Source organism: Mauremys mutica, chromosome 4 (assembly GCF_020497125.1).
Source record: "Mauremys mutica isolate MM-2020 ecotype Southern chromosome 4, ASM2049712v1, whole genome shotgun sequence".
Classification (NCBI taxonomy): domain Eukaryota; kingdom Metazoa; phylum Chordata; order Testudines; family Geoemydidae; genus Mauremys; species Mauremys mutica.
Window position 1 is genome coordinate 68,110,673 of NC_059075.1, and position 13,721 is coordinate 68,124,393.

A 13,721-nucleotide genomic window follows, 5' to 3' on the forward strand; every position below is an offset into this window, starting at 1 on the left:
TGTTGAGAGGCTTAAAGGGAGCTGGGTTCACAGGACTGGGAACTACAGCCAGGCATGGAGACAACGGTCTTGTGTGTGGAAGGGAAGGCTTGGTCAACAAACTGTTTGGTCTTGTCTTGTCTTCCAGGGAAAGAGGGGAGCCTAGAATATGAACTGTTTTTCCTGTCAGGCAGTGCTATTTTTGCTGAGGGTTTTTCTTTTTTCATTTTTTTTTTTTTGTTTGGAGACATTTTCCCCCAACTTCTTCCATAGACATGTCCTTATTTTTGTCTCAGCTGTGGCCAGTGGGCATTCTGCTAACATAACAATGATACAGTACTGAAAAAAACAGGTCCTTGATAAATAACAAATTATCTTGTTGCTTGCACATGTGCATATTTTTTTACACACAAGAAACATGGAATTATTACAATTCCAGTGAAATTGTAAAGTAGATGTCAGTCAATTAATATTCTCCATATGAAAAATATCTCCCTTTGTTCTAACAAAAAAAAAAGTGAGTTCAGATGGATATAGAATTCTGCTTATCAAGTGAGCCTTCCTTACACACATACTTTGCTTTAATCGGTATAGCTGAATAACCATTTCATGGGGATAAGAGAAAGTGGAATTCTCAAATTCTTCATGTAGGAAATGTAGATTGCAAGATGCTGAGAGCTTTCCAACAGACAACAATAGGAAAATAAAGACCTGAAGGCAGTAGGATTCCAGAATGTGCTAATGTTTGTTGTTGTGTGACTGCAGCAGCAACAGATCAGATCTCAACTTGTGTGTATCGCCTGTGGTAATTTCCTTTGGGAGAGTAAGGGAGGTAGGGGGTGGAGGCAATGGGAGGAGCTGCAATCGACCAAAAGAGGAACACCCAAGTCTAAAAGTAACTCTACCAAAGTCCTAGTCATTGTTAATTCCAAGTATTTTATGCATACTTACAGCTCTGAGAATGAATCCATGTGTTCTTCAGCAGCAGATATTAACCATACCTGAGAGTTTTCTTCCTTCTAAGGGAACTTCTGAATCAGCAACATGTAGTCATCTGGAAGCCTTTTCCTCTTGTTGTTGCTAAGAGCATAGATGGAGCTGATCCTTCATAAGAACATCTATACTGGGTCAGAACAATGGTCAGTCTAGCCTAGTATCCTGTCTTTCAGGACAGTGGCCGATGCCAGGTTCTTCAGAGGGAATGAACAGAACTGGTAATCCATCAAGTGATCAATTTCCCCGTCGCTCATTTCCAGCTTCTGGCAAACATCCTTGCCCATTCTGGCTAATACCCTTTGATGGACCTATCCTCCATGAATTTATTGAGTTATTTTTTGAACCCTGTTATGGTTTTGGCTTTCACAACATCCTTTGGCAAAGAGTTCGACAAGTTGACTGTGTGTTGTGTGAAGAAATACTTCCTATTCCAGGTGCCTGTTCATTTCATTTGTCAACCTCTAGTTTGTGTTATGAGAAGGAGTAAATACACTTCCTTATTTACTTTCTCCACACCAGTCATGATTTTATAGACCTCTATCATATCCCACCTTAGTCAGCTCTTTTCCAAGCTGAAAAGTCCCAATCTTATTAATCTTTCCTCATATGGAAGCTATTCCTTACCACTAATCATTTTTGTTACCCTTTTCTGCAACTTTCCAGTTCCAATATATCCTTTTTGAGATGCGGGGACCAGATCTGCACACAGTATTCAAGATATGGGCTTACCATGGATTTATATAGAGGCAATACGATTTTTCTGGCTTATTATCTATTCTTTTCCTAATGATGCCCTTTAATAGAATGAAATAATTATGTGCTGATTCTTAGCAAATACTTTTCTGTTAATGGCACATGTGATCATTCTGCATGTTAATATCTACTGTAGTGATCAGCTACTGCAGCAAAAAATGCAGACTATGAAGCAGGTGTTTTTAACATTGGAGGAGGCTTCTCGTCCCAAACATCTGAGCTCTTCCCTCAGTGTCTGGCCTGATTCAAAAGTTGCCACTATTTCACCAATCCTCTATTTGGGAGCCCACCATTTATCCTTTCACTATTTCCTACCACCCTTATGACTCATCACTGCTGGCTTACCTCCATGATCCTCATCAGTGTTACTCTACAAATCAGCTGGTAGAAGATACTCTGTTAGGAGTTAGTCTTGCACATTCCCTTACAACCTAAGATCCTTGAACCACATATAAAGTGGAGTCTAAGCTGACATAACATTCCTTATATGGCTCCTTCAAAGGGTACCTTTCTTTAAACCAGCTTAGTGCCATTCTGACACTTACCAACATATAACCATGGCACTGTGTGCTCCATGGCAACAACATTTTAAATTCTACAACAGTATTAATTCATTCTGTCCTGAAATGTACTTCATTCCTATTCCTATCCCCCAATACCACATGCAGCTATGGTTCATTGAAATACTAACTGAAGTAAAATAAATTATTTTCAAAAATGGATGTCTAAACAATCCTGGACAGGTGGCCCATTTACACGCCCCAGGCTTTGGCGCCAATGCTCTTGTACAGACGGCACAGATCAGAACCTCCTTTCCTCTCTGAATGTGCCAGGGACATGGGGAGATTGTAGATGGCTTCAGCAGCTCATCTTCCTTTTTAAGCTTCAGTTGCTGCATTGTTCTTCAGCCAGTGCAGCTCACACGCCTACACTCCTGGCTGCTCCCCAGTCCCTGACTGTAAAATGGACTCCAGTTCTGGTTCCCTGACCCCTGCTACATGGCTCCATGCAACAGTGCAGGGAGCATGCTCTGTAATCCAGTTAACTGCTATTGTGAGGAAAGCTGGAAAACAAGAGACAAGTACAGGGCGATCCTGTCAGGGAAGGGAGATATGGAGGGGGTAGGGTGACCAACTGAGAGGAAGAAAATATGGGGGGTCGCCGGCGGAGTAAAAGGGGAAAAAAAACAACTAAACACCCAAGTGCAAAATATTGGTCAGGGACGAGGGACAAATGCCTAAATATTGGGACAGTCCTGATTTTATCAGGACGTCTTGTCACCATAGGAGGGGGAGGTGGGAACGTTGGCTACTGGCTTTGATGGCAGCAAAATGGCAAATTCTGTGAGGTAGATGTGAATGTGGTTTTTTTTACTCCTACCCAAAGTCCATGGGGTTCTGATCTCCCATCACTGAGTTATTGGTTCAAGCTGTCTGCAGACTTGTGCAGGTGACTCTTCAGTTTACCCTACTAACAGCTTTTGATGGCTATCGCTAGGCACAGCTCACTATTTAAAATGAAAACTGGGACTTGGGTACATATGTCTGTGGCAAGAAGTGAATTCTGTGGCAAATTCTGCAGCTACAGGCTACATCATACCATGTATGCACCCACATGCCTCACTTTGGAATTTGGCCCACTGACTCTAAAGTAAGTTTAAGCTTGTGCAGCATCATCAATGGGAGAAAGGACTGTAGCATGAAGTGAATGATTAGAGGGAAAGTTTTTTTTTTTTTTTTTTTTTTTAAAGAGTAACTTTAAAAAGTAGGAGTGGAGCTTTAACTTCCTCTTCCAGCTCCTTGGCATGCAAGCTTTGGCAAGTTAGACTCCCTAAAACTTGGACTGCTAGACCTATGTACACCCACTTACTAAAGTGCAACTAACCACCACCACATACGTAGCCTCAGTTTTTCTCTTTGTTACTAGGTTCCCAAAGAGGTTTGCTCCCAAACCAGACTCTTAGCATAGCTGCAGCCTGATGCATTTTGAAGTTTCCAGGCGGGCTGTATGCATCTGTTCTACTCTTTACAAATGGTTTTTCTTTTTATTTCTTTTTCCCTTGCCCCCTTTTTAAAAAAAAAAATCTGAAACTAATTCCTTCTGGTTATTCTTTTGTAGTAAATATATGATCTAAAGCAAGACATGAGGTGCTGGATATGACAATGATTTTGGTAGAGAGGGAAACTTGGGGCATTATTGTCCAGCATCAGATGTTTCCTAATAGAAGTATTTGTTTAGCTTTCTCTTAGACCATTTTCAGGGATATTTTGTCATTTTATTTTCAAACTAGGGCCATCTTTGCCCTGTGCTGAGCAGTTTCTACTTTGATTACTTCTGGGTAGCAAATCTTGATAAGATGGCAACCCTTTGTATAATTTAAACAACAACTACAAAAACAACAACAAAACTTTCCATGTAGCCGTTTCTTGTGTAACAAATACCATTTGCAGAACTGCTTTGTTTCTTGAACTGTTTTTGTTTGGGAGGCTGCCTGCATAAGCCCTAATTCATGTAGATCTGGCACAGTTGCCTAGCCTGCTGTGGGCTAGCACTTGTAAGCTGCCATATGAAAGGGAACCGCTTGTATTCCTGGCACCACTAGGTCATTTTGGCACTAGTAAGCTGCCTAAGTGCCTGAACATGTTGGCTTGCAGGAATTACTCTTTGGAGTGCTTGGCACTGAAAGGAAGGGTTTCTAAGCAATACAGAACTAGTGCACACAAGTTTTGTAAAGCAACTGGTGTTTGATCCATGCTCCTTCACATCAGTAAAGAGGCAATTTGCATTTGTAGATGCTTACTCATACCCATATAGTTTTAAAATTGGAGCTGTGAGGAGAAAAGAATAGTTGGTTGCATTGTCGGTGGGTGGGGACTTTGAGGGGATTCCAGAGGTCTGATGTTGCATTATTGTGGCAGCACATATTTTACCTGTAAAATAACTACCATATTGTTTAAAATTTTTTACAAGGTTGTGTGTTTCTCCATGTAGTTTGGCTTTTTGTTTCTTAGTCCTGTGTTAAGATCACAGGACCTGTCTCTTCACAGCCTGCTATCACTCTGCCTGATGAGTTTGTTTATCCCTGGAGAATGGAAATCAGTTAAACTCAAGCCAGACAAGTAGAGCTTATCTTCTGTCAGGGGTCAAGAAAAGGCCAAATTTTCTTTTTCTCTCACTCACAAAAAAAAGTTTGATTTTTGGGGCTAGATTAATCAGATTTTCACCAATTTAAATGATTCGTAAATCAGTAGACCCAACAGAGTAACTTTCAGTTTACATCAAGCTAACTGAGATCAGAATCTGCCCCTTTGTCCTTAGTTTACATGCCCTGTTGTCCATTATCTGAGATTAAGGTAAATGAGTCACAGAGCAGATTGTTGGAAGATATGGTAAGAGGTAGTTTTTGTGTCCCCTGGCAACTGGAAGGCAGTGAAATGTTCTCTTGTTCAAATGTACCCTTGTCACTGTGATGGGTTGGACTCCTTAGGATGCCACCTGATGTGTTGAGATATCACTGAGTCCACCTGTTATGCCAGCCTGGGACCCTTTTTACCTGTGTTGCTGAGCCAGGCTATTAAGCCTCCTCCAGCCAACACACAGGAAGGGCCACACCCAACTGCAGGATGAAACAGACACTGAGATCAGTTCTGGGAAGGCTCAGTTTAAGGGACTTGCCCCAGCACTCAGGTATCCACCTCTCTTGGGGTGCAGACCCAAAGGTATATTATGAAATTCACCTCCTCCCTCAGTATGGAGGAAGGGATGCATAACTCCTTGCCCCCTCCCCTCAGTTAGAAATTACAGAAACTGGGTTTAATAAGAAACAAAACAAAATTTATTAACTATAAAGGCAGATTTTAAGTGGTTAAAGGGATAGCAAACAGAACAAAGCAGAATACTAAGCATATAAAACCAAACACACAAACTAAGCTTGTTTCACTAAAGAAATTTGTTATAAATAGTAATTTCTTCCCCTAGATTTTGTTGCAGGCAGATTACAGAAAGTCTTGAAAGACAGCTACACTGGTCTCCAGCTTGAAACCTCAGTTAGTATTACTCACAAGCTGGGTTCCCTTCCAGCTTGGGCTCAACCCTTCTCCCCCTCAGTTCAGTTCTTGCTTCCAGGTCTTTTTCAGTGTCTCTTAGGGTGAGGAGGCAGAGGAGAACCTCGATGTCACTCCCTGGCCTTATATAGCTCTTGTGTATGGTGGGAACCCTTTTGTCTCCCAGTGGAAGAACACTGGTATTCCAAAGGGTGGGTCCAGTACTAGGTGACTCAGACCCATGTCTCTGCAGAGCTGTGGCCGCCATTACTTGTAGGCTGTCTGGAGTGTCCGCAGGAAGGCTACGCTCTTTCACAGTCCATTGTCTCTGCTAATGGCCCATTAGCCCTGTCTGGCTTTTCCATTGTTGTACCTGAAGGGCTAATTGGGGTTGACACCCAAAGTAACACATTTGAAATACAGATACATAATTAATATTCCTAACTTCAGATACAGAAATGATACAGGCATACAAACTGGATAATCACATTCAATAAATTATAACCTTTCCAATGATATCTCACATGAGCCATCTTGCATAAAGTATATCTCAGTTATGTCCTATTCATATCATAAGCATATTTTCATAAAGAATATGGAGTGAAATGTCAGTCATACTGCACTATGCAAAGTAGGGAATACATAAAGTAATGTGCATTGTGCCTTTGTGTACATATAAAGCATTTGTTCATCCATTATGCTGAAAGGAGGGGCTGTTTGTAACCACCTCCCCAGCAAAACTATAAGCTAAAAAAAAGTATGATAAACTCATATTTGCGGTGTTGCCTGAAATTTAAGAAGAGAGAGCTAGATTTCGTCATTTTCCCTCTGCTGAATAATAGCAAGATGATTCTTGGCAACTGTGAGTGACTTTCCATGGTAATCTTCATAAAGGTATCAGTGGTGCAGGGGTGGTTGACTATCTGGCACATTCTAGATGCTTGTGGTATCTGAGGATGAACAATTTTGAGTTTTTAGGAAAGGGTGAGAGCTCAAAGTTCAGGGTGGTTGGGTCTGGGATTTTGGTCTGGATCCATCTCTGCTTTGGAGGCTAGATTGCATTGCAGACCAAAAATAAAACACGGACAGCGGACACTTGCTTGGAACTCTCGTCCTTTTGTGTCCAGAGTTCTGAGATCCCTAGCTGGGGCAGCAGCCTGTCCAGACACACAGAGAAGTAAAACATAGAAGTTCTAAAAGCCATGACCAAACAGCTGGAATTCTCTCAATTCACTTTTAAGAGAGAACCTAATTCAAGTGATGCCTCACCTGTAACTTGCTTTATTTATTTTTATTTCTAATAGTACATCCTCTCTGGCTCTGACGACTTCAACTTATACATGTGGAGAATTCCTCCAGATCCAGAAGCAGGTATGTTTATATGTGGAATCTGACGAATACTAGTGTTAAATACTAGTTACCTCTCAAAGTATCGCACAATATCATACTGTATTATAGATTGAGGCCAGAAGGGACCCTCATATACTCTGTTCTAGCCTGACCTTCTGCATAATGCAGGCCCTAGAACTTCACCCAGTCTCTCCATTGCATTGATCCCAATGACTTGTGCTTAATCTAGAACATAACTTTTTTGGAAAGATGTTGACTCTTGATTTAAAGACATCAAGTGTTTGGAGAATATACCACTTCCTTTGATTAAACTGCTTCAGTTATTAACCCTCGCTGTTGAAAACGTGTACCTTATTTGTACTGAATACAATTAAGTATGACCTGTTGTGCTGGGGGACACGGATCAGCATTCACTCGCACTCCCTGTCAGTACTTGGCCCAAGCTGGGGAAGCTAATGATTCAACCAGCGAACCAAATTCGGTGATGAATCCTGGTCACGTGCCACCTGAGACACGTCGCACATCCGCTAATAAGAAGACTTCCTGTGCTACAGTTACATAGTAATGCATCAGATAACTTGCCTTAAAAATAAAGTGACAAGCTTTTATTTTATTCTTAAAAGCTGGTCAGGTACAGTGAATTATGAGAGCTAGCTGCTGTTGGGAGAGTAGGTCATAAAAGGCTCAGCAAACTGGAGAACTTTGGAGAAAATGAGGCCTCTTAATTTTGGACTGGTTATTAAACTTGATTCTGTATAATAATCTATTTTATTGGGATACAAAGCTGATGACTATGTTTAGACTATAGAAATTTAAAGATATTAACATCTCTTTACCAGGATTGTATGGATTTGTCCAGCCTTTCCCTTTGACTTTTTCATCCTTTTCTCTAGGAGATCACTCTCCTCAATTTCCTGTGTAACTTTTTGGTTTAAAACCGCTATTTGAAATTTGTAAGAGAAAATGTGTAGATTCTAAATTACACTTTTATATTCTAAAATAGGCTTGTTCATATACTCTTCCTTTACTTATCAGTCAGTTCCTGGATTCAGGCTATTTCATTTATCTGGCAATGGATGCTGATGGCCCTAATATCTAGAGGATCCATCCCTCTGTCAGTTGTCTTCAGCTGTTGGCTGTGAACCATGCAATTCTGAACTTGGTGCTGAGCAGATGAGCACTTGTGCACAAGGACTGATACCTAGAGTTAGAATCATAGAATAGAATCTCAGGGTTGGAAGGAACCTCAAGAGGTCATCTAGTCCAACCCCCTGCTCAGAGCAGGGCTAATCCCTAGACAGATTTTTACCCCAGATCCCTAAATGGCCCCCTCAAGGATTGAACTCACAACCCTGGGTTTAGCAGGCCAATGTTCAAACCACTGAGCTATCCATCCCTCCCCCCTTAGCACAAATTAACATGTCATGTTAGTCAACACTTTCCTGACCAGTCTTACTGAACTTGAGGGTGGGAGTAGTACAAGATTTCAACACTTCAGTTACAAAATGAATTGCTTAATGTCAAATGCAGTAATGATCAAAAAATCACGAGATAGAGTATGTATGTCTTGATCTCCTGTAATCTTTCTGGAAGAATTTAGCTGAGCTCATACTCTTGCTGGTAAACCATTCCTATCTCATATAGGCATCACTTTATTTGCTGATATTCTGCCACTCCCTTGAGGAGGCCCAATTTAACTATCCTGTGCAGCTAATCTATTTTTAAACCCCGAAGCATTTTAATGTACCCAGTGAACATTTCCAGAATTTGATCTGAGAATGACTCTTCAAGATTTTCATTAGTAATAATGGGACCATTATACACTTTATGGATATTGGCTTCTGTGGTAACTAATTTGCCAGCCATCCAGTTCATCTAGGATGAACTGATCTGTAGTTATGTCATCTTCACTCACCTCTTCTTCCAACCTAAGAGGGAGTGGGGGAATTCTCCAGAATTTATGTAGCCTTCTTTATTGTGATGAAAGGCAGTTTTTTCAACCCAGTGAGTGAGGTTTGACTACAAAAATTATCGATATTTACATGAAAAAAAATCTCCTTCCACAGGCGTGCTGAGGCCTTTTTCACCTCACCCCACCTCAGCTCATACAGGAAATTCCCTCATGCTCAGTTTCTGGCCTCCAATACGAGTCTTAAGAAGTGTCTGTATGCCCATGATCCAATAAGGTAGAGTGAGGATGATCATAAATGTTATGAACTAAAGTTTTACAAATAATGTGCTGTACTGTTCTAATTAATGGTATTTTTAGTAAAGATATGACTACAGCTGAGTTATGAGCCCTCTTCAATTGATTTGAGACATAATATTTCTATTAACACACATTCAAGGGAACAGTACTGATGATTTGTGTATGATATGGTACCTTTTTCTTGCAAGCCTGAAATTGCTTTACAGAATTACTAGGTAAGGAGAACTTCACTCATTACCAAAATGTAGCCACATCAATGGTGGAAAGTGATGATAGCTATTTAACAGCTCACAGCATCACCCCACAACAAATTAGAGGAGGCAGTAAAGGATACACTGTTCAAATAGAACTGCATTTACATACAGTAGAACCTCAGAGTTAGGAACTGACCGGTGAACCGCAGTAGGGAAGCAGCAGAAACAAACAAACAAAAAAAACAGAAAAACCAACAATAGTAAAACTACTTTAAAAAAAAAAAAAGGCGGGGGGGGGAGGGAAACCTTGTCAAATTTTTGTAAACTAAGGAAACTTTCTATGCTTGTTTCATTTAAATTAAGATGCTTAAAAGGAGCATTTTTCTTCTGCATAGTAAAGTTTTAGAGCTGTATTGAGTCAATGTTCAGTTGTAAACTTTTGAAAGAACAACCATAACGTTTTGTTCAGAGTTACAAACATTTCAGTTACAAACAATCTCAATTCCACCTGTGTTTGTAATTCTGAGATTCTACTGTATGTGGAATGTAACTACATGTGTTGGCATCTTTCCAGGACTCTGGAACAAACTCTGCTTGTCTTGCAAATAATTGTAGTTTAGAGAGATTTTCCCAGTGGGTAGGCTGGGTCATTCCCCACTCCACAGTAAGCTCTCCAGTGATTTGTTCAGCCTAGTTTTAAATGTCCCACACAACGGGGCTTTCATTGCTTACCTTGAGAAACTTATGTCACAATAGAATATTTCTTTAAAAGCTAGGAAGCTTAGAAGCGTTTTTCCAACTTTCTCCATATATGTTTGATTATTTTTAATAGGGATAATGTAATATACATGTATAAGTGCCAGCGATCACACTTCATTCACCCTTTTCCCTCCCTCCTTGAAGATGGTGGAACATTTGTTCCCATGCTTCCCCCACATCCCCAGTTCCTATCCAGTTCTGTTACTTTTCAGAAATCATCAATGACTTGGTGAGTTTTTTAGCTAATTCCCTCATTAAAGCTATGGACTCCTCATCAAAGGGTAGAAGTGGACAGAGACTGTTTTATCTTTCTTCTGATGGATAGCATTTCCTGCAGCACAGGGCACCCTAGCACCATGCAAGGACATTGGTCATTTATTTGGGTAACCAAATCTAGTATTTCTACAAGTTTCTGTTGGCAGTGAGGAAGGCTGAAGTGAGATGAGATGTAGGCCCCACCCATACTGCTCAGCAAAACTGTTAGAACCTTGTTTAACTGTTCGTGGTTTTTCAACAGAATTTACCAAAACCACAGTGGGAGAGGGGTGTGTGTGTATGTGTGTGTTAAATATCACTCCAAGAAGCTGTTTTAGCAACAGGAATTTTATTATTATTTTGTGGTTGGAGAAGGTGATCAGATGATCACTGAGTTATTTAATTGAAATGACTGTTGCCAGACTTTTGAGCTGCTTAATAAATCAGAACAGCAAACTGCATTTCCAAATCTCTCTTAATACCATCTTTTGACTGCAACTCTGTAACAGCTGGCAGTAACAGGCCTGTCATTGTGGTCCAGTTACTAAATTAATTATGGCAATTTTCAGCATGACTTATGCAATTTTTCTTCCCTTTTTTGCAATGTCATTGCAAATGCAAACAGCTCTTCATGCTTGAAGTATTAGATGGCAAGATTTTATTGCATTGGAGACAAGTTTGTACTTTGAGAGCTTAAAGTCCCAACATGATTAGTGGAGCTTTATTTTTTTATTTTTATTTTTTGGGGGAAAGTGATCTAATTCAGTGGGAATGTACTCTGGAACACTTTAAATTTAAAAAGTCTGTTGTGTCTCAGATGACTGGTGATTGGATATAAATCCCTTCATTTCTAGAACCCTGGTTCGAATCCACCTGAGATCACTAGTGACCAAAACTTGTCCATATTGCACAAACTACCACCTCAACTACCATTAACAAGTCCTTGTTGGCTTTCTTGGGAGAGAAGGCAAAGCCTGAGTGGGCTGTGAAGGCAGATGCTATGCAGAGAGGACATCCTCCAGAGTGGAGGCATTGTTGGGCAGCTTGTACTGCTGTATCCAATAGAAGTTAATGTAGTGCCCATCTTTAAAAAAGGGAAGGAGGAGGATCTGTGGAACTACAGGCCAAACAGCCTCACCTCAGTCCCTGGAAAAATCATGGAGCAGGTCCTCAAGGAATCAATTCTGATACACTTAGAGGAGAGGAAAATGATCAGGAACAGTCAGCATGGATTCACCAAGGGAAAGTCATGCCTGACTAACCTAATTGCCTTCTATGATGAGATAACTGGCTCTGTGGATGAGGGGAAAGCAGTGGATGTGTTATTTCTTGACTTTAGCAAAGCTTTTGATATGGTCTCCCAGAGTATTCTTGCCTGCAAATTAAAGAAGTATGGGCTGGATGAATGGACTATAAGGTGGATAGAAAGCTGGCTAGATCTTCAGGCTCAACGAGTAGTGATCAATGGCTCCATGTCTAGTTGGCAACCACTATCAAGCGGAGTGCCCCAAGGGTCGGTCCTGGGGCCGGTTTTGTTCAATATCTTCATTAATGATCCGGAGGATGGCGTGGACTGTACCCTCAGCAAGTTTGCAGATGACATTACACTGGGAGGAGTGGTAGATACTCTGGAGGGTAGGGATAGGATACAGAGGAACCTAGACAAATTAGAGGAGTGGGGAAAAAGAAATCTGATGAGGTTCAACAAGGACAAGTGCAGACTCCTGCACTTAGGAAGGAAGAATCCCATGCACTGCTACGTACTAGGGACTGAGTGGCTAGGCAGCAGTTTTGCAGAAAAGGACCTAGGGGTTACAGTGGATGAGAAGCTGGATATGAGTCAACAGTGTGCCCTTGTTGCCAAGAAGGCTAACGGCATTTTGGGCTGTATAAGTAGGAGCATTGCCACCAGATCGAGGGCATTGATTCAGTCTCTATTAGGCATTGGTGAGGCCTCATCTGGAGTACTGTGTCCAGTTTTGGGCCCCACACTACAAGAAGGATGTGGAAAAATTGGAAAGAGTCCAGCGGAGGGCAATAAAAATGAGTAGGGGGCTGGAGCACATGACTTATGAGGAGAAGCTGAGGGAACTGGTATTGTTTAGTCTGCAGAAGAGGAGAATGAGGGGGGATTTGATAGCTGCTTTCAACTACCTGAAAGGGGGTTCCAAAGAGTGTTCTCAGACTGTTCTCAGTGGTACCTGATGACAGAACAAGGAGTAATGGTCTCAAGTTGCAGTGGGGGAGGTTTAGGTTGAATATTAGGAAAAACTTCACTAGGAGGGTGGTGAAGCACTGGAATGGGTTACCTAGGGAGGTGGTGGAATCTCCTTCCTTAGAGCTTTTAAGGTCAGGCATGATGAAGCCCTGGCTGCGGTGATTTAGTTGGGGATTGGTCCTGCTTTGAGCAGGTGGTTGGATTAGATGACATCCTGAGGACTCTTCCAACCCTGATATTCTATGATTCTAAGTTTCAGCATCCAGGATTGTCATTCTAGGTCCTTTCACCAGCATTAAAATAATTTTAATGCATATTTTCAAAAGTGGGGATAACGCTGAGAACAGAAAGGGAAGAGAAACATAAATACCGAACAATGACCATTTTGGTTGCCCCAGTATTCAGTCTCCTGTCTTTTCATCTTCATTGTGCTGAATTCTTTGGCAACTACTATGTGTGGCTGTAATATGTCCATTTGCCTTAATGCTCAGAGTCTTTGGCACTTCCACATCCAAGAAAAATAATTTATTTTCCACCTTATAACATCACAAGATTTGTTCCTTTAACTTTGGGAAGAGCATTCTGGAGGACTATTGATCATTGTTAAATTTTATGGTGCCAACAATGTGCTAGACACTTTTTTGAGAACTGTATAGCTAAAAGCACCAGCAGACGGTGTTTCTCCTGACAGAAGAGAAGAGTAAATGTAAAGGGTGTGTTGTTTTTCCAAATTTATTTCAGTAGTTATTCTGGCCTTGTCTGCTTGTTCAACTCCACCAGTGTAGCAACAAGAGGCTAGGGTAGATGAGGCGCCGACAGCTTTTAGCAACAAAGAATCCTGAGGTAGACAGCCCTGAATTTAGACAGTGATTTTTACTGTAACATTTTTAAATCACATGTTTTTGCTGGCAAGTGATGCTGGAGTTTCCCAATCAATTTGACAGTAAGAGGCCGACAGTAACTCC

The 13,721-nt window shown here is 41.1% G+C and overlaps 1 protein-coding gene across 2 annotated transcripts in view; it reads left to right on the plus strand.

The window, feature by feature from the left end:
* Window positions 1-13,721, plus strand: part of DCAF5 (DDB1 and CUL4 associated factor 5) — a 94,858-nt gene that overhangs the window by 60,190 nt on the left and 20,947 nt on the right. For both annotated transcript variants that reach the window (XM_045015142.1, XM_045015143.1), the window contains exon 7: window positions 7,076-7,142. In XM_045015142.1, the coding sequence (XP_044871077.1) occupies window positions 7,076-7,142 (67 nt within the window). The remainder of the gene's footprint in view (window positions 1-7,075; window positions 7,143-13,721) is intronic.